Source organism: Sorex fumeus, unplaced genomic scaffold, assembly GCF_029834395.1.
Source record: "Sorex fumeus unplaced genomic scaffold, SorFum_2.1 ptg000171l, whole genome shotgun sequence".
Lineage (NCBI taxonomy): Eukaryota > Metazoa > Chordata > Mammalia > Eulipotyphla > Soricidae > Sorex > Sorex fumeus.
The window spans coordinates 6,774,235-6,795,849 of record NW_026606228.1 but is presented as its reverse complement, the minus strand read 5'-3'; the positions used below and the strand labels follow the sequence as shown (position 1 = coordinate 6,795,849).

The 21,615-nt window shown below is 43.6% G+C and overlaps 1 protein-coding gene across 1 annotated transcript in view; it reads right to left on the bottom strand.

Moving 5' to 3' along the window:
• Positions 1 to 353: 353 nt before the first annotated feature.
• Positions 354 to 21,615, bottom strand: part of OCRL (OCRL inositol polyphosphate-5-phosphatase) — an 83,542-nt gene continuing 62,280 nt past the window's right edge. The window contains exons 19-25 of the mRNA XM_056107754.1: positions 12,025 to 12,111; positions 11,475 to 11,498; positions 6,136 to 6,252; positions 4,996 to 5,080; positions 4,264 to 4,391; positions 3,147 to 3,258; positions 354 to 2,948 (exon numbers count right to left, since the gene is read on the bottom strand). Of these exons, the coding sequence (XP_055963729.1) occupies positions 2,824 to 2,948; positions 3,147 to 3,258; positions 4,264 to 4,391; positions 4,996 to 5,080; positions 6,136 to 6,252; positions 11,475 to 11,498; positions 12,025 to 12,111 (678 nt within the window). The 3' untranslated portion in view covers positions 354 to 2,823. The remainder of the gene's footprint in view (positions 2,949 to 3,146; positions 3,259 to 4,263; positions 4,392 to 4,995; positions 5,081 to 6,135; positions 6,253 to 11,474; positions 11,499 to 12,024; positions 12,112 to 21,615) is intronic.

Genomic DNA, 21,615 nt, shown 5'->3' with positions numbered 1-21,615 from the left:
ACAGTGAGGTCTGGAACTGGATTCTAGAAAGTATACAGTACTGGAAAACATTGGTTAATCAATAACATTTGAATAAAAAACTGATATCTTGAATGTGGTGTGGTAATGTACATCTAAAGATGTATGACTCTGTATTCCAAAACATATTATTGTGTAGTAAGCCATTATTACCTCAATTAAAAAAATCAATATCCTTTTTCCCAACAATTAATTCGTTACCTGAATCCTCAAGGTAAAAATAAGAATCCTTGGCTTTCTCTGAAAGCATAGGACTTTAAAAAATTAGTTTATGAAAATATGTGAGTTCTCATCTTTAAAGTCAAATGCATAAAATATTCTTATGAGATTTCTCTGTGAGACAGTAAATGATAATTATAGGCAGAGCTGTGTGGACTCCAGCACTCAAATGGGACCCAAACTTAACTTCCCTCTTTGATTCTTCCCCACCGAAATAATGCTCTGTTTTTTCACACAACATATATTTATTCAGAAAAAAATTTGCAATAAATTATAATAAAAAAAGATGATACGGAATACGGAATTCCACTAGCAGCTTTGCTTAGTGACCAAGACATTTTGGGGAAATAGAACAATTACAGAATAAGAATCAGAAAACAGTAAAAGGGAGACTAATGTAACTTCACCATGTGGGTTTGAATCATTTCTTCCCCCAAACAGCAGATGCAGGGTCCTTTCCTACCAACGGGAGCTGAACTCCTTACTTTAGAGAGGCTATGAAAGAACACGTTAGAGGTACTTAGGAATTAGCGGTTGAGTGCTGGAGGAGGCACAGGAGGGAAGCAGATTTCTTATGCCCCTCTACTTAGAGATTGTCTGATGTCCTTAACCCCTAGACAAATGGTTGTGGCAGTAAATTAACGGAGATCATCTGACTTCTAAAGAAACAGCTAGGAAGCTGCACACAGCACGCTAACCACGTCTTTGAACATCTCAAGGTCCCAGGTTGGTAATAAACTAGAAAACGTTGCCTAGGAGACGTTCTACCCTGTCTTTGTGTTAGGACTTTGCCACAGCAATGAAAATCTGCCTCTGCTGTGGCAGTTATATTGCTACTGTAGATGACAGAAGGTTCTGCTCAAGTCCCCCACTAACTTTTTTTTTCTGGACTACACCCAGAGGTGCTCAGAACATACTCCTAGCTTTGTGCTCAGGGATCACTCCTGGTGGGCTCAGGGGACCATATAGGGTACCGGGAACCAAACAATCACATGGCAAGTGACCTACCCCCCATACTATCACTCAGCCCCTCCCATTAACCAATTAATTCAACATCTAGCCCCTGATATGTCAGATCTGCGGCTATTTGGCAGTAACTTGATTCTGAGCTCCACAACTCCCCATCAGGAAAATGCTGAATTATATATTATAGGAATATATCCTCTCTTATCTCAAAGAACTCAACCAATGGGAGATGGGAGATCTGGAGAACCATTCAGTGGTGGTGTTGTCCTGGCTCTCTCCTTAAACGGTCTGAGGAGTTAGGGCTCAATGCTTAAGGTTAGATAGAAAGTCTGTCTGTAACAGACAAGAATAAGTTGATTCGGTGGTTTTGAAGAAAGCAAACCAGGAGAAAGTCAACTGCACTGATACACTCAGTGATTGGTGGCTGTTTTTTCAAGCAATCTAAATTTTCCAAAAGGCTACCCCAGAGCTTGAGTAAATGAAAAGCTCAGAGGGTTGTCTTGGGTGGGAGAGAAAGATGCTTGGTTGGTTCCACTGCCCAGTTTCTTTTATGCAGCCTGAATAAGATGCCTGAACTGCTGGGAGCTGGTGGACTAGCTGAGAGTCAGCTCTGCTGAAGGAGAGAGTGATAGCCAGCCTGAGACTTCAGAGACCTCCATGTCCTCATTGGTGAAAGCAACAGCATCTCTAAAGAGGCCCCTGGAGATGCAGGTTTTGCTTTTGACTGTAGTGTAAGAGTTGCTCCTGAGATGGATTTCTAAGTGGGGGGGTGGGTGCTATAGACATCCAGGATACTTATTACATAACATGTGACTAAGAACAAAAAGGGACAGTAGGAAGCAAGACTTGTCAAGCACAAATATTCTTACTCCTGAAATGCTCAAAGTGCTTCCACTCTGTGATTCTCTCACATCAATGAGATGTGATCCCTAACACTCCTGAAAATTCCGCTACTAAATACGGTAGCAGAGAATATTTATAGGATATGGTTCCACCCAGTGCCAACATTGCAGAGACATACAGATGCCATTTAGTAGAAATGCACAAATGCAGGTAATAATCACATGGAGACAGTTAGGCCACACTGTTGAGGACACTCAGAGAGTCACTAACCTGACTCAGACGTCCTTTGGCATGGTAGGAACTAATGGAGTAGAGTGCAAAGGGGCGGTACCGGGAGGGGTGGGGCAAAAGTGCTTGACCGTGGACAAGTCTGAGCTATTATTAAGTAGTGCCTGTAGGCCTAGAATGGGAACATCTCAGAATCTAGACCTAGGGTGCAAAGGATTATCATGACAGCTGGGCAGGAGGGCAACAAATACATCCCCAGGTAAAGGAGTGTAAATACAGATCTCTTTGTTGTATAAAGAGAAAACACATAAACACCAAAATACGGTAACTTTGGCTTGGCAATATAAGTCTAAAAGTATTCTGCTGTGTAGAATATGGTAAAGGAGTGACTAGGAAACTCTTTGTTTTGCACTAGAAATAGTAGGTTTTGTTTTCAATGCCAACAGTTTGAGGCCCCTTTCTGTAGCATGATTTTTCATGTTAGTCTAAAATACTTGGTGCAAAAGGTCTTCTTCCTCTAGACTCTTGAAGAGTAGAAGGGGAAGAGGCTTAGTCTTCATCACTTCCAAGCAGAAATCCCAGAAGGAACTGGATAGCACGTTGGCGGTCACTTGGAGTCTGTCTTGCCATAAGGTTGGGTGGAGGCCTCAGGAGAAGACTAGTGAAGAGAGTAGCTAGAAGAAGAGAGAAAGGAAACCAGCGGAACCCTTTGTGAGATACATCCTAAACAAAACCTTTGGGATGAGTTTTGGGGCTAGGGGATAAGGCTGACAGGAGTGGCAGGAGTGTGCCTGGTTATTTAGAAAGTTATTAAGAACTATGTACACGATTGTCCTTAGCCCCTGTGCCCCTTTTGGAGGAAGCAGTCTTACCAATCATGTTGGCGTTGACATTGTTATACTCAGAGAATTTTAAGAGTTCGCGGAGGAATGCCATCAAGTAACGGAAAACATTTCTGTGGCATCTTGGAAGCTGGGAAATCACCTGTTTTTTAAAAAACGGCAAAGTGGGCAGTGAGAACAAACGAAAGGGAGGTAGGAAAAGCTGCTATAAAAGTAGTTCATAATCCAACCTTTAGAAGACTCCACACATCTGTCACAGCCTGACCCAATGTTAATATAGAAGGTGTCTGGTTGTACCTGTTTACTCAATGACAAGGCCACATGGCCAGCCACATTCAAATGCATACCCCACCTCAAAAGCAGATTAAGATTAATCTGCTTGCTTCACATTTCTCCAGGTGGGTAGTCATGGCATTTGTTAGGGGTACGGTCATCTTTGTGATGTTAGTTAACATGAATGGGATTCATCCCAATACTCCGAAGTGTCGTATTCAGATGGAATCTCAGCTAGTGCGCATCAAAGCATTTCAGGATTAAAAACAAACACCAAAAAGATTTAAAAAAAACAGGGTCCTGGGGCTGGAGCGATATCACAGTGGGTAGGGCATTTGCCTTGCATGCGGCCGACCCAGGTTCGACTCCCAGCATCCGATTTGGTCCCCTGAGCACCGCCAGGAGTAGCTCCTGAGTGCATGAGCCAAGAGTAACCCCTAAGCATCGTCAGGTGTGACCCAAAAAGCAAAAAAACAAAACAAAACAAAAACCCCAGGGTCTCTATTGTTTGACTGAAACCCAGTCATGAACAACTTTGTAACTGTGTATTTCATGGAAATTCAATTAAAAAAAGGTCCCCACGTGTCACTCTCCCTGGTAATGTCAGATTTCCCCATGTACATTTAGCCTCCTTAACCTTATCCTGAAGCTGAGGTTTCCACCCCAGGTTTTCTGTAAACATAAACTGGGTGGTGGCATGTCTAATACGAAATCAAACAACCTAAAGTGTATGGATCCCAGCTCTCCGTGTGGGTGCTCTGTCATGGAAAAAACAAACGGATGTAGGTGGTGCCTACTGGCTGGCTTTGTATAGCTGATGATGTCCCCGTGGGAAAACCTGCCCCAAACATATCCCCAAAGAACGAACACACACCTGCCGGCATATCCGGGGATCTTGAGAAGAGTCGAGGCACCGCTGATACAACTCATAACAGATGACAGGCTCTGGTAGGGCTTCCAAGAAAATGACCAGTGCTTCTGCCACAGAGTGATTAGAGCCAGCTGGATAAACTGAAGTCAAGGGAAAGGGATTCCAGGAAAAAGACCACGAAGAGGCCCTGTGTGTTCTGTTCTTCAAACTCCCTCATGGGCTGTTCTCCTTCCTCTTTTTCAGAGAGGCCCTGACTGGGGTTTGCTATTTCACTGGTCCAGGAATGCTGTAGCCGAATTGTGGTAGAACTGATGAAAGATTCTTGGGAGGCTAGACCCTGTCTGAGGGGCAGGAGAACAGGGCCTGCAGAATGACAGTTCACACTAGATGAATCCTCGAAACTAGCTGCCATCTTCCTCCTTGTCCTGAAGACAGGACATGCGGTGGCAGGAATAATCACTGCATGAAGCAGAACAAACCTGGTAGATTCTCTATTCCATGCTTATTAAAATGTTGTTACTATTGCCTGATTCCTTTTAGTAAGACAATGACACAGAAAGAGGTCAAAAGTTCCCAGAAGGAAGAGAGAAACACAACTGGGTAGTCAATGGGTACTCTACAATAAAAGACAGTGATGAAGGAAAGAAAGATGGAAACACAAAAAGTCGAATGTAGATGGGAAGAAGTTTGGTCAAGTCCTCATCCAGCTTCTTCAGCCATTTAAAAAAAAGATACGAACTTTCTCAGGAATGGTGGTATCCAGACATTCAATGATTGCCTTTAACTCATCTTGCAACCCAGGCTCCTGGAACAGGTCCTCCTATGGAAGAGGTTACAATGAATGGGAAAAAGCAAAATAATTAGGGTGATAAGCACCCTAGGTTCCAGAAAGCAGCAGAAAATAAAGGGACAGGGGCTGGAGCAATAGCACAGCAGGTAGGGCGTTTGCTTTGCACGTGACTGACCCGGTTTGGTTCCCAGCATCCCATATGGTCCCCCGAGTACCACCAGGAGTAATTCCTGAGTGGAGAGCCAGGAGTAACCCTGTGCATCACCGTATGTGACTCAAAAAGTAAAAAAAAAAAGAAAAGAAAGGGACAAATGGAATACACATCGACAATTGGGAACAAGGAGCAAAAATGGCACCCTTTCTGCTTATCATCTCAGTAATTCGTGTGAAATTTTATTTCAAATCAGAAGACTCTTCTCAAAGGTTTTAGCCTTTTCCTGAAGTGGTAGGAGAATAGAGATGGTTGGATCTAAAGACTAGGTATTCCTACTTCTAGCTTCTTGCTAAGAAGAAGTAGGGTCCAGTCAGGAGCACTGCACTCTAATCCTATGGGATGCTCAGGGTGGTATAAATGTCATCGCCATACTAAATCTTGAAGTTGCATTATTCTTCAGTAAGTAAGAAAATATTATCTTTCAATTTGGCTCCAAGAAACCTCTTTTGTGTGGGGAAATGGGCTAGGGGTGGCTAGTATATCAGAAACAATTGAAGAGTGATGAAAACCAAGCTGAAAATATGGGCTTGAAGTTTGCTTTGAATAATAAAATCTGCAATGCTAATATGACAGCTAAAACTGGCATGACAGACATTTTGCCCCGGTCCAGGGGAAAAGGTGTAACCAGAAGACATGCATAATTACTTTGGGTTTCAGCTCTGCCAAAGTTTCTATCATTGGCTTAGCTGAGGTGCTTTACCTCCCTCATCTGTACATAGGAATACTTCTATCTGCTAAGGTGATCTGACAGTGCTATTGTATGTAGGTAGCTTGGGAAAGTCAAAAGTACTCTACTGACAGGCATTCTTATTTCCTACCAGACTCACACACCTCCCAAAGTTGCAGGGCAAGTCCGTCCCTGCTCACTTACTTGTTGAGAGGCATACTTGAATAAGTGATCTACCAGAAGCCAGATCTCCTTGGGGATCTGAAGGGGTCTCTCACTGGCACCATCATCCAAGGGAACCATATGCAGAAGGGACTTCTCCTAATACATAAAAAGAAATAAGAATTAAATGGGTCTGAGAATAACAACTTCTATGTGCCACTTAATCTCCTTCAAACTCTGCTTATGTGGGTACAATCAGAACTCCACTGCTAAGAGTTTTATGTTTTTATTACTAAGGACAGATACTATAGGACAGAAGGCACTTGGTACTTCCTGATCCCCACGGTTCAAGGCTTTCCTATTCTAGACAGGCTCACTGACCCATCAAGCATGTCATCTGGGTTTATTGTGGTTATCATGTGGCTGCATTGTGAGTTATAAATCCTTTCCAGGATGCCACTGAGAACCAGCTCTCCACTGAGATAGTCACGGTCTGCATGCACCCAGGGACTTAAGGGCCATTAAATTACAATCGCCGGTACAGTACTTTCAGACACTAGTGCCCACACTTCCGTTTTGTTGATTTTTATCCAATTCTTCTTTCAGGTCTCACCATAAATTTACTCCAGTTCTCATTGTTGATTTAAATGAGATTCTTTGGTTCTCTGGAACTAAAGATAATAATACTCCACATTAAATCTACATTCATGAACCCTTTAATGCCAGTTTGATGGAGGTTCTGATGTTAATGCGCTAAAACTCACAAGCCTCAAGATCCCCAAATAGCAAACTGAAGATGGCCTACCAAATGCTGAAAATGCTAGGAAAAGCTTAGGGTCTGAGTCCCAACTTATATTCTTTACATTAACCACTCAACCAAGATTTTGAGGAGTTCTGACTTCTTGCAACTCTCTTCCTTACTTACTGTTTGATTCTCCAGAAATCATCTAAGAGAAAAAATCCAGAAGTGATGTAAATTCGATGAATAACTAAATTTGAACGTGAAATTGGCTGAGGAATAAAATCAATTATCCTATATTTAGTCAAATATAAATTATATTGGGGTTGGGGATGTATCTCTGTGAGGCCTGGGTTAGATCCCTGATACCACCTAGGCATAATATGTTATACTATATACTATACCTAGAATAGGTAAAAGGGAATTAGAAGGCAGTCCTCAGAAACTCCCAAGTGGTGAATGGTTGAGCATTTTTGTGCCTCTTCCCCCTTCTCCATCTCTGCTTAAGTTATATATTCTCTATGTTCAACTTTTTCTATAACAAGTTGTGAAGACTGTAAAATTCATCTATAACCTCTGCCCAGTAGTTTTAAGAGAAAGAAAAAAACATCTGGGGCCAAGAAAATAGCGCAATGGTCAGGGGTGCATATCTGCATTGCCTGTGCAGAGACCTGAGTTTGTGCCCTGGAACCATAGGGCCCCCTGAGCAGCACTGAGTGTGATCCTGTTGGCCCTCAACATAGTCAGGCCAGGCTAGAGCAGCACCACATTGCTGGGCCTGAGCACTGAACCATCTGACCACACCGGTCAAGTGTCACTAGGAATGGCTTCCAGCCAAGTCCCCCACCCACATCCCCAGCGCAACCACCACCCACCCAGCAACGTGTGGGAGCCCTCCCTATTTCATAAAAGAGAAATATTTAACTACTTTGAGATCATATCGTGTAGAACAAAGCTGAGAGCTCTTAATATTATGATCTTCAAAGAGCACTGGTATGCTTTTAATGTCACTTTGAAATGGTATAAGAAGAGAAGGAAATATGAGTTGATTATTATTTGATATTGATTTTCTTCAAATGTATTCTACTCCCGTTGTTTCTTAACTTGGGGTTCTTTCATTTGATGTTCATGCTCCCTAGAGCTGCCAGAATTTTTACGAGTGACCGATCTACTAGCTTCTTTCTGGCTATATTAGGTCCAGGCCTCCATATGATGTCAGAGCCAAAATATTGTCCATAATGCACTGTTAACTTTCTGGACCAAGTGCAACACATGTATGGATTCTTCTAGTGGAGGCCCCCAAACTTAACATACATAAATTATTCAGTACTGATTTATCCAATTGTTGATTTTCTTGTACTGAGAGGTAAAGAAACCAAAAGGCACTTTCCAAGATGAATAGACAGACCATGGCCAATGATGAATAGGGAGGGCCTGGAAGTGGAGTCTTCTCAATCTTTATTTTATTTTATTTTTTGCTTTTTGGGTCACACCTAGCAATGCTCAGGGGTTACTCCCGGCTCTGCACTCAGGAATTATTCCAGGCAGCCTGGCAGTGCTCGGGGGACCATGTGGGACACCGGGGATCGAACCCGAGTCAGCCGCATGCAAGGCAAACGCCCTACCCACTGTGCTGTCGCTCAGGTCCCATTTATTTATTTATTTATTTGCCTTCTCAATCTTTAGGGGCTTAAAATGGTTAATAAAATGTCAATAGGTTAAATTCACCGTCAATTTTCAAATTCATGTATGACAATATAGGACATCATCATTTTGTCTGTGAAGTCTTGAGGAAGACCTTGATAAGGAAATGTTACTTTAAAAGAAGTCTACAAAGTGGGAACAGGGACATTGGAGACGGGTCAGGACATATGGTGTCCGATGTAGGTTAGATCCCCAGCACCACTTGGTCTCCCCAGCATCCCTGGGTATAGTCCTGAAGGCCCCAGAGCATTCTCAGGGTGGCCCTGGTGGTCTCTGTCATTGTGGCCCAAGCAGCAACACACCCTCAGGCCTGGATGGCAGAATGGCCAGGAGAGGTCCTCTGAACACTGCTAGAGAGCCCCCTGAACATTTTTCTTTCGTTTTGGGTCACACCTGGCTGCTCAGGGATTTCCCTCCCATATTTTCTCCCTCCTTTTCTCCCTTCCTTCCTCCCTCCCTCCTTCCCTCCTTTCCGCCATACCTGATGGTGCTCTGGGCTTACTCCTAGCTCTGGTCTCAGGGATCACTCCTGATGGTGCTAGGGGGACCATATGGGGTACCAGGATCAAAGCCGGGTCAGACGTGTGCAAGGCAAGTGCCCTACTCACTTTACTATGGCTTTAGCACCTGATCCTGAATTTTTCCAGGGAGAATGGGTACACTTTGCTCTCTTGCAGCTAGGTAAATTGGTCCTTGATAAGGACACACTTCTTAACCATCATACTAAGAAGTAAAGCACAAAAATAGTATACCCTCTCACCATCAAACTGCCCCAAACTCTATGAAATGGAAACTTTATGGGCGAGACTACGTGAAAGTGCTTTAAGAATACGTCTCAGCGACAGCACAGTGTGCTGGAGTGCATGTTTTTCCACACAGAGAGGGCATGGATTCAGTACCCGTCACTTCACGGTCCCAGGAGCACCGCCAGGAGTGACCTCTGAGCACTGAGTCAGGAGTAACCACAGGGCTCTGCTGGGTGTGGTCAAAAAATAAAAACATTTCTCGGGCAGGGCATAAAACTCCAAGGGCTGGGATGAATGTTGCAACTCTGGCATCACATGGTTTCTCTGAGTACACCGCTGGCTGTGAACCTACCTACCCCCCAAAAAATACATGAATAAATAATAAAAAGAAACTTTCTCAAGCTCATGTGTCGAGCAGGGGCGCTCTCCAGGTTGACTGAAGACAGAAGTGGTGAAGCACCCCGGAAGGAGAGAATTCACTAGGTCCCTTTTCTAGGCATTCAGGAGAACCCAGTAGCTTCTACCCACACCCCAACGTCAGGAGCAAGTAAGACTGTTTCTTTAATTTTAAAAAAATTTATCTATTGGCTTTTTGGGGTCACACCTGGCAATGTTCAGGGGTTCTCCTGGCTCTGCACTCAGGAGACCATATGGGAAACCGGGGATGGAATGTGGGTTGGCCAGGTACAAGGCAAACACCTTACCCACTGAACTATCGCTCTGGCCTAAGCAATTAGACTTTAGATAATTTCTCTACCTTCCTGGGCCTTGGTTGGCTCACCTGTTAAGAGTGGAGAAAATACTGTCCCCTGTGTGAAGGTGAAGAGCTGGAACAGATGATCCTAAGGCTCTTGTTCAGCTCTATGCTGTGTTCTATTTCTCGAACAAGTGTATACTTTTCCAGTAATGAATCACTCAATCAGGAACACAAATCACTTTCACTTCAACAAAACCCATGTTATCTACACTTCTTTGTCTTGGGGCATACCCGGCAGTGCTCAGGGCTTACTCCTGGCTCTGTGCTCAGAGGATCATATTGGGTTCTAGTGCTAGAACCCAGGTTGCCTGCATGCAAGGCAAGCACCCAGCCTACCTGTACTACCTCTCCAGCTCCCTTTTCAGTTTTATTCCCCCCGGAAACGGAGGACAGTAGTATCCTTCTCCTTCACTTCATAAATTTTCAGATACTTCAAGGCATCTTCTTAGCTACTTTTTCCATTAAAAGATAGTTAAGTGTATGTGTGTGTGTGTGTGTGTGTGTATACACACACACACACACACACACACACATATATATAAACTATCAGGATAACCTCAAGTAGTTTTTATTACTCCCTAAATATCTGTTCTGGCTACTTCATATAGCTAAATCATATACTGTGACTTTTTTTTCTTTTTGGGTCACACCTGGCGATGCACAGGGGTTACTCCTGGCTCTGCACCTGGAGGTGCTCAGGGGACCATATGGGATGTTGGGAATAGAACCCAGGTTGGCAAGTGTAAGGCAAACGCCCTACCTGCTGTGCTATCACTCCAGCCCCTATTGTGACTGTTTTGACTGATTTTTTGAACTAAGCATGCTTTCAGGGTTCACCCATACTGCACATGAATCAGTACTTCATTTCTCCTTATCGCTGAATAACATTGCATGTGTGATTATATTTTATTAATGTATCAGTTATTGAACAAGCATTTCCCTTATTCCTAAGTTCTGGCCATGTTAGATAATGCTACTATAAACATCTGTATAAAAGGAAAAAAAATACAGATAGTGAACCTTAGTCCTACAGCTTTTCATATAAAGGGTACTAATACTTGATCGAGTGGGCACCAATAACATCTCCATTGTGAGACTTCTTGTTACTGTTGTTACTGGTGCCCGCTCAAGCAAATTGATGAACAACGGGAGGACCATGCTACAGTGCTACAATACTTGATCAGTGTAGCAAATATTTTTCTTGTACCTAAGACACACTTGAACACAGAGGGACACAAGTCTAGAGCCTTGAGTCCTACTGCTTTTTATGTATTGAATTTCCATATGTTGTTCCACCAGTAAATATCTTCCCTGTGCAGCAGACATGGTTAAACACAACAGGCTGATTTTGGCAGGATTCTCTCTCAGATCCCCAGGAGAGCCTAGGGACATATCTCAGGGACCAGCACTCATAACCACCAATGTGTTTCATTACCTTTTCTAGGAGGTTGTCTTCTTCCTGAGAGCAGAGCAGGAAAAGAAAGTCATTGACAGACAGAAAATGATTTAAGGTTAATTCACAGAATTAGACACAGATAAGTATTATTAGAACTCACTAACTTACTAGATAGGCAGAGCTACATGCTTTAAATAGCTTTACGTTTGCCAAACAAACTGCAACTGTTCAAAGTGGAACACATTCTCATACACTAATTTCTCACTGTGCATATTCAATGGCTGTGCAGTTGACATGTGCATGCCTCGACTGTTGGCAGCTGCCAGCTAACCCGACCAAATGCCCCCTGGTATCTCCTTCGACATGCTGCTGGAGGCAGGATGCACTGTGCAGCGTCTCCTCTCACCCTGATGCCCTTTCAGTGGAAAATTTGCTCGTTGAGCCTGCCGGTGGCCACGTGTAGAGGAGAGGGGAACCTCTTTCTCTTCTACTGCCACTCCTCTGGTCTGGCTAGTTCCTCAGCAATAACCCCCATTCCTGTTCATCTCCCACACCCACTCCCCGCTTCAAAGGGCCCTAGAGTTCTCACATTTGAAGGTCCCTCTGGAATGAAAAGGAATTTCCTTTCAGACCACTGTGGGCCAGAGGATCCATCATTATCCCCTACGGTGTTTTCCTATAAGGTGTGAGAGAAAAAAAGAGAGTAGCAAGGAAAGGGAAGAGAAAGCACCTCTTTAGTTGTCTCTGTTTCTTTTGCTGTTATTTGTTTGCTTTTGAGACTCACTCGGCAGTGCTCAGGGCTTATTCCTGCTAGGGCTTAGGGGGCAATATGGGGTGCTGAAGATCAAACCTGGGTCTGCTGCATGCGTGGTGACCATCTTACCTGCTGTATCATCTTGCAGGGTTGCATCCATGGCACCACATGCTCCTCCAAGCACCACCGGGAGCAACCCCCAAACATTGAGCAGACCCCAAAAACCACTTGGGTGTGCATCCAAACCAACAGACCCAAACATATAATTCAGCAACAACTATAGTGGCGACTTAGGGAGTATCTGCCACATGGTAGGAGCTGTGCCAAGTGCTCATTCACATTTACTCTCCACATATGCAGTACATATTGCTCTCATTTTACAGATGAGGAGGGACCAGGTTTCGAGCGGACCGATTCCTTGGCCAAGGCCATGCTATTTTCTGGTAGTTAAAATGCTAAACCAGGATTGGTACTCAGGTCTGACTGACTCCACTGTTGTGACCACTGAGCTCCCCATGAAAAACTCAAAAACCACAAGCTGACTGCTTTCTCTAGAGAGAGCGCTATACCATGTGAGCAAGGCGTGAGGAAGTACTTCACTCTCCAGCGGGGAGAGCGATACGGTCAGGAACCCATTACACAGCACTGCGGTAAGTAGTAAGAGGGCAAGTCTGACCATCAGGGGACAAATCTTCTTTCTGTCTCTTATTAACTTTACAAAGATGTCTGGCAAGTTACTAGACTTTGCCTCGGGGTTCTTCTACAACACAGACCATGATGTTGACCTCACGGAACAAGGAAATGATCTAAGATCTAAGATCTAAGGGGTGGTGGGAGAATGTCGGGCCGAATGCCAGCAGAAAGGCTGCATCTCTCAAAGCTCTTCTCACCTCCCCTGCAATTCCTGCTTGGGATCTTCGCGGTGTTACCGAGGGTCACCCAGAACATGAGACATGGGCCGCATGTCTCAAGTCTCAAGAGTAAGAGTAAGCCCAATCTGACTGTCAGAACTGTGATGGGGGCAGGGGGCTGGCAGAGCACATATTTCCTGACATGTCCCTGGATGACTGCTCAATGGTTAGGTTTGTTTTAGTATTATTAGATATATTATGGATTAAACATGGTGCTGTGGGTTTACCTGGACTTTAAAATACCACATGAAAGATGAGATTAAAGTCATCAAGGGTCAACTCGTCAAGAGTCACAGGTTTCATTAACTGTGCACTACTTACACTAGTATGATTGCAATTATTATTTTGCTTTTTGGGTCACAGTCGGCAATGCACAGGGGTTACTCCTGGCTCTGCACTCAGGAGTTACTCCTGGCAGTGCTCAGGGGACCATATGGGATGCTGGGAATTGAACCCGGGTCAGCCGCGTGCAAGGCAAACACCCTACCCACTGTGCTATCTCTCCAGCCCATTATTGCAATTATTTTTTATTCTCTTTTTTTTTTTTTGCTTTTTGGGTCACACTTGGCGATGCACAGGGATTACTTCTGGTTTTGCACTAAGGAATTACTCCTGGCGGTGCTCAGAGGACCATATGGGATGCTGGGAATCGAACCCTGGTTGGCCGCGTGCAAGGCAAATGCCCTACCCGCTGTGCTATTGCTCCAGCCCCGTGCAATTATTTTTTTATGTGAAAATATTTCAGAGTGCCAAATACCTCCTTTAAGATAATGCGGGAGCAAAACCTTTCCCCATAATTTAGGACTACAAATAGACAAACTGCCAGTCTGCAGACCTCTTGATTTTTCTGTTCCATGAATAAATGTCACATGTCAAAATGAGTCAAACTACACAGATTTTTTTATATTATATACTACCCTGTCAAATGAGACCCTCAAAGATATTTTCCTTTGAGTAGCAACCAATGACCAGTATAATGTCACTGTCCTCCTGTTGTTCATCGATTTTCTCGAGCGGGCCCAGTAACATCTCCAATATGAGACTTTGTTGTTACTGTGTTTGGCATATCGAATATGTCACGGGTAGCTTGCCAGGCTTTGCCGTGCGGGCGAGATACTCTGGTAGCTTGCCAGGCTCTCCGAGAGGGGCGGAGGAATCGAACCTGGGTCGACCACGTTGGCCGCGTGCAAGGCAAGCACCCTACCCGCTGTGCTATTGCTCCAGCCCCGTGCAATTATTTTTTTATGTGAAAATATTTCAGAGTGCCAAATACCTCCTTTAAGATAATGCGGGAGCAAAACCTTTCCCCATAATTTAGGACTACAAATAGACAAACTGCCAGTCTGCAGACCTCTTGATTTTTCTGTTCCATGAATAAATGCCACATGTCAAAATGAGTCAAACTACACAGATTTTTTTATATTATATACTACCCTGTCAAATGAGACCCTCAAAGATATTTTCCTTTGAGTAGCAACCAATGACCAGTATAATGTCACTGTCCTCCCGTTGTTCATCGATTTTCTCGAGCGGGCCCAGTAACATCTCCAATATGAGACTTTGTTGTTACTGTGTTTGGCATATCGAATACATCACGGGTAGCTTGCCAGGTTTTGTCGTGCGGGCGAGATACTCTGGTAGCTTGCCAGGCTCTCCGAGAGGGGCGGAGGAATCGAACCTGGGTCGACCACGTTGGCTGCTTGCAAGGCAAGCACCCTACCCACTGTGCTATCATTCCAGCCCGACCAGTATAAGGTATTGTATTAAATGCCTTTGGTGGGGAGGACATGAGATGAGAATACACAAGGAAGAAAAACATGTTCTCTGATGTGGGTTTGTAGTTGAATTTTAGGAAGCCCAGACTTTATGGCCCAACATTAATATCTTTCATGAATTAAAAGTAATTAGTAAATGGCTACAACTAAAAACAAAACAGGGACCCGAAGGAAGGTGAGATGGCTTACAGCTGGGGCTATCAGGAGCCCTTTATCTGTTGATTTTTGGTTTGGGGGCCATAGCTGGCAGTGCTCAGGGCTTCCTCCTGGTTCTACGTTCAGGGATCACTCCTGTTGGGGCTCAGGGGACCATATGCCATTCTGGGGACTGAACCCAGGCTGGCCATGTGCAAGGCAAGCACCTTAATCCTTGTACTATCGCTCCGTACCTTTTACTTGTTTTTCTTTATCTTAGACTGGGGCCACCATCAGCAGCTCATTGCTTACTTCTTTCTAACTCTGTGCTCAGGGATCACTCTTGGTGCTGTTCAGGGGTGATAGCTGTCCTTGCCAGGGCCCCTTGGAGGGGAGCGGGTTGAGTTTTCTTCCCCGCCCCGACCAGGGCTTTGGCAGCCGAAGACCTCCAGAACCAGCCACCACCATGCTGAGACCACTCTCCGCACACATGAAGGTACCGGCAGAGGGCCAAAGCCACGCGGGTTGTGGGGCCGAGATCTCCAAGCCTACTCGGATCGGGGCTGAGCATTCCTCCACCCAGATCCTCCAAACTCCAGTAGGCGGGGGTCACACCCACCAACTGGCCCCCTGGCGCCGTGTAATCCCATCAACGGCCAAGATTCAGAGACTATAAAACCCAGCTCCCTGAAGCGCACGACATCTTATCATCTCATTCCTACTTTAGACAAACTGGCAGGCTACCGAATGTAACCTGCCCACACAGCAGAGTCTGGCAAACTCCCCGTGGCGTACCCAATATGCCAAATATCAGTAACAATGAAGGGTCTCATTCTCCTAACTCTGAAAGAGCCTTGAATATGGCACTTTCTAAAAAAAAATCTCAGGGCTAGGACGAAGAGACGTTACTGGGGCCTGCTCGAGGCAATCGACGAATAACAGGATGGTTGTGATTGTGTGATTTGTGATAGCAAGTGCCTGAATCCCTGTAATAGCTCTCCGGCCCTGTTAGGGGGTTTATAACAACAGAAATGAGAAATGACTAGCCCTTATAAGAGTCTCTGAACTTTTAGGTTAGACATAGGGAGGGGACATCACAAGTGAAACGAGCAGAAATAAACAAAGGAGTAGCAAGGGCGAAGCACCAGGTGGAAAAGCAAGGAAAAAGTTGCTCATTGGCTTCCTGGGGTGCATGACAAATGTTACAAAAAACAGTGAGAAAAAAACTAAAAAGGTCAAGAAGGGGGAAAGGTGCTGCCCTACAGGTTAACTTGTACCTGCAGGGTGAGTGCATTAGCAGCTTGATGGTGCCTTCAGGCTTCTTGATATCCCAAAATTGCTGCTGTGCTTCTGGCAGCACCCCAACAACTTGAGACCAAGTTTCCTGAGAAATTAAATGGCCAAAAGTTAGGTATATGGGAGTCATGCCCACATACCACCTCCGGCTCATCTATACAAAGCCGATATGTATATATCAGCCTTGCTTCAGAGACCCATAAATAAATCTCGAAAGAGATCAAAATCAGGCCTCTAAGCACATTAATGGCCATGATTCAGAGACTCACAAATGAATCTCGGAAAAGAGCAGCACCCGCAGAGATGTCTTCAGACTCCCAAATATTAAAAAAAAATTAGAATTCCAGGAGCGCTCAGCTGCTTTCATGACTGCATGACATCTTATACTATTCATAACAAGCAATACAAAATAAATTACTTAGCATCTGCCTATGGGGCAGGCTTTAGTGGTGGTGGAAAAATTTAAAATAATGGTGGTGGGAAGGTGCAATGGTGGTGGCAGTGGTGTTGAAATGTTGAATGCAAACAATTATTGTGAACAACCTTATGAAAATAATATTTTAAAAAATTTTGAAAAGTAATGTGGAGTTCATGCCTGCTTCTGTCAGCTTAATCAATGGCTGAATAAACAGCTCTACTCCTAAATTTAAAAAAAAACTAAAAAGGTGTTTCGAAGACAGATTGTGGGGGACCTTGAGTGACAGGTAAAGCTACTTGGATTATATTTTGCTGCAGAGCTTCTTAAACTTTTTCCACTTGTGACACCTTTACACGGGAGAAACATAACGTGGGTGAGGTCATCATATGCATTTGATTTTCAATTAATTTCTGGCTGTTCTGAGTTCAGAAACCTTTTCCTGTTGCCAACATTTTAGGAACCCTCCCATTTAGTTATGAGACTCCGATTCCTACAGTTTTAGAAACCAGGCATTAGGAGTGTAATGACAGAGCCCAAAGCTAAATTATTAGAAGAGCTTCTAGCTCTGAAGAGGCTAAAATGGGAGGGGAGAGACTGAAGCAAAGGAAGTCAATCATTCAAGTTAATAAAAGCAGGGCAACCAAATAAAGGATGTTGGGAGGATCCTTCCAGGATGGGAGAAGCATGCTTAAAGTAGACTATAGACCAAACATGATTGCCACTCAATGCGTCTTTTGCAAACCACAACACCCAAAATGAGAGAGAGAACAAAAGGGAATGCCCTGCCACAGAGGCAGAGTGGGATGGGGGGTTGGAGGGTGGGAGGGATACTGGGACCCGTGATGGTGGAAAATGGGCACTGGTGGAGGGATGGGTGCTTGATCAATGTATAATTGAAACCCAAGCACAAAAATTTGTAAGTCTACAACTGTACCTCATGGTGTTTCACTAACAAAAATTTAAAAAAATAAAAATTAAAAAAAATAAAAGCAGAGCAAGCAGGGGAGAGAAAACATTTTAGATAATAATGGAAAAAAATATTTTTTAAAGAACAAATAGAAAAGAAAACCTGAAAAAAATCAGAAAGTCACTGGGGCTGGGACAACAGCAAAGGAAAATGGAGAGTTCATTTTCCTGGCTAGGGGGATAAAGTTGTCAGATGCAGACCATCTTTGTTTCAATGCTAGGCTAAACTGTGAAAACCAACACACCATTCAGTTCCCTTGAATACACATCTTCTAAGTGAATCCTAAGGCTACTGCTCATCACATTCTGCATATCTGTTGCATGTTAAATAGGGAACCTAATTCCTTGGCATCTACACTGAGAAGAAAAAGTAATAATTTGAAAAAATATGTGCACACTTAAGTTCACAGCAACCCTATTTAAGATAGCCAAGATCTAGAAACAAACCAAATGACAAATGAGTGGATAAAGAAGTTGTGGCACACGCACACAGAGGAATACTCAGCTGTAAGAAAAAATGAAATCTCATCCTGCCCTACAACTTGGATGGAAGTAGAGTGTCACGTCAAGTGAAGTAAGTCAGAGGGAGAAGGTCAAATGCTAGATATCATTCACATATGCATGCAAAGAAACAAAGAAAGAGGACAATGTCCAGTAAAAATAAAACCTTGGACTTAGAAGATCTGAGCTACCAAAGGAGGGCAGGAGGAGTAAGGAGGAAAGGGTGGAAAAAAGGGGAACCTAACCTAGATTATCCCAGTGGGCAACTTTAGTACATGGCAATTATAATGCAAATCACTTCTCCTGCGGGGGTCCCCCTCCCCCGTTTTTGGGTGACACCCAGTGATGCTCAGGGGTTACTCCTGGCTCTGTGCTCAGGAATCACTCCTGGTGGTGAGCTTGGGAGACCATATGGGATGCCAGGGATCAAAACTGGTTTGGCCACATACAAGACAAATGCCCTACTCACTGTACCTTTATTCCAGCCCTGGAAATCACTCAAACTCAAATATTCACCCTTTCAGGTATTGACCCCAGTAGTAACAGCAAAATAATGTAAAAGAGTCATTTCGAGGTATAATCATTTTTCCTGCTTTTTTGAGTGGAGGCAGGAATCAAATCCAGGGCCTGGCACATGCAGCAAGTGCTCTATTGCAGAATTATATCCCCAGCTCCCAGATATATGATTTTAAATAAGCAGAAAACCAAATAGAAACTAAAGTTCTAAGAAAAGGATGTCACTGTCACTGTCCTCCCGTTGTTCATCAATTTGCTCGAGTGGGCCCAGTAACATCTCTATTGGAGACTTTGTTGTTACTGTGTTTGGCATATCGAATACATCACGGGGAGCTTGCCAGGCTCTGCCGTGTGGGCGAGATACTCTCGGTAGCTTGCCGGGCTCTCCAAGAGGGGCGGAGGAATCAAACTCGGGTCGGCCATGTTGGCTGCGTGCAAGGCAAACGCCCTACCGCTGTGCTATCACCTCCAGCCCAAGAAAAGGATAGTACTGTGAAATATAAAGAAAAGAAATACAATCCATATACTAAGCAGAATAACAAAAGGCTGGTTAGATCAGCAAAACAAAGTAAACACATGGTAAAGTGATCATTGGGGATGAATTAATCACCAAATCATTATTTATTTTTATACGGCACTAGAGATATGTCCCCTTGTAAATAGTTTATCTATCCCTCAACTTTTTTCAGGGGGTTGAGGAGGTAGGGCTATACCTAGCTCTGTGCTCACTGCCTGTGGTGCTGGGGATAGAAACAGGGTGGGTTGGCCACATGCAAGGCAAGTGCCTTAATCCCTGTGCTACACGGTGACCTCTCAACTTATTTTTTTTATCTCTGTTGACAAGTAAAATCTTTAACTAGAACCGGTGAGTTCAAATCTGGTCTCTCCATTAGTCTGATCTACAAGCAACACCAGAATATTTCTCCAGATGTGTTTTTACACATATTACACAACCATATACACTGTTCATAAAAGCCTTTGGCAGGCTCTAGATGTCTACTTGATTTTATGACTTCAGCATAAACTCCTTAACTGGCTTTGAGATTCTTATTCCCTGCTCTGCCTAATGCTGGCTGCTAATCTTTTTGCCTCCAAGTTATACACAAGGTCGGTTGGACCACTCTCTACAATTCTCAGCCAACCAGGCCAAGAGTTCAATGTGAGGGCCTTTGGGCTACACCTGGCAGTGTTCAAGGGATCATATGGTGCCTATGCCTCTAGTCCCAGTTATTCTTAATTTTCACTCCAGGGTAGTAATTTTTTCTTACCTTTTCCTTTTCACTTTCATGATGTCCTGGAACCTAAATAACCTTCATAACCTTCCTTTACACACACACACACACACACACACACACAAACACACACAATCTATATAAATTTTGGGGGGGAGTGGGCCACACCTGTGATGCCAGGGGGCTATACCCAGCTCTGTCATTCGGGGTTGTCCCCAGTGCTGCCTTGCTGACCACGTGGTGCTGGGGATCAAAAAACTTAATCCCTGGCCTAGCTCCCTAGTGGAGTCTGGGGATTCATATGGTGCCAGGGATTGAACCTAGGCTTCCGACATACATAGCATACACTTCAATCCTTTGAGCCATTTGCATGGTCCTAATGTATGTCTCTTAAATACTTGGACCTCATTCAAAATACTTTTATAATGAACCCCAAACCACTATGTTAGACACTTTATTCTTTTCTGCTAACTTATTTCTGGTCATGTTAATGTTGACTGCATCAAATATTCATTGAAGCCAAAACAGGCTGATTGTGAGATTGATTTTCACAGAGATAAGCTGAGCAATCAATAAGCTTTTATAGCATATTCAGGACTTGAGTGAATAGCACAGGAAAGGATGCTATTGCTACTACAAATTATAAGATCTCTACCTCCCATTCTAAAGGCTTTCTAAAATATTGACCTATCAAACGCATTGGACATTATCTAGTAAAGGTGGTAAATGTTTAGATCATCTCTAGTCAAACTCCCTATTAACCTTGATTTAGAATTTGGGTACAATGTACATACAAATAAACTTTCATCACCACTATAGTAAATTAACCTACATTAATGAAATGACAGTAACTTACATAAACTCTATAAAACTTTGTATTTAATGTATAATGAATAAATACTGACTGTCAGCTATTTAATAAGCAAAAATTATTAGTTTTGAAAAAACAAAGGTAATTATAGATTCTCCTTGGCTTGCCACTTGTGTTAATCCCAACTGTTCTAGGAAGGCAAAGTCACTGACATTGTAAAGAGCAGAGAGATGAGAAGGACTCATATCAACAACTTCATTCCACATTTGGTGGGAAGGTGTGACACAAGAAAGTATCTCTCTGAAACAGTACATGAAGCATCAACACAGGCACTAAACTTACTTCTGGATTCACTGAAATGTCAGAGTACAACAGGTACCATTATTCATAGCATTGTAAAGAGGCCAACAGGTAGGTACCATTATTCGTAGCATTGTTTCATAGGTTTGAAACATCATTATTGGTCTTGAACCAAAAAACTTAAGAAAGAATTACAGAAATCTAAAGTCAAAGAGGGCCAGACGGGGGCGAGAGAAAAAGCACTGTACAGTCCCCTGAACCCTGCCAGGAGTAAGTACTGAACACAGAGCCAGGAGTAAGCCTTGAGCACTGCAGACTTAGACCACAAAACCCAACCAGACAAAAGGAGCTGGAGAGATAATACAGGGGTTAAAGTACTTTATTTGCATGAAGTCCATGCTATTTCAATTCCTGCTACCAAATATGGTCCTCTGCACATCACATGAAGTGATCCCCAAGCACAGACCTAGGAGTAAGCCCTGAGCACAACTGGGGATAGCCAAAAAACAAAAAAACAAGAACAAAATAAAAAGGGAAAAAATTACAAATGGGGTACTTGATAAGG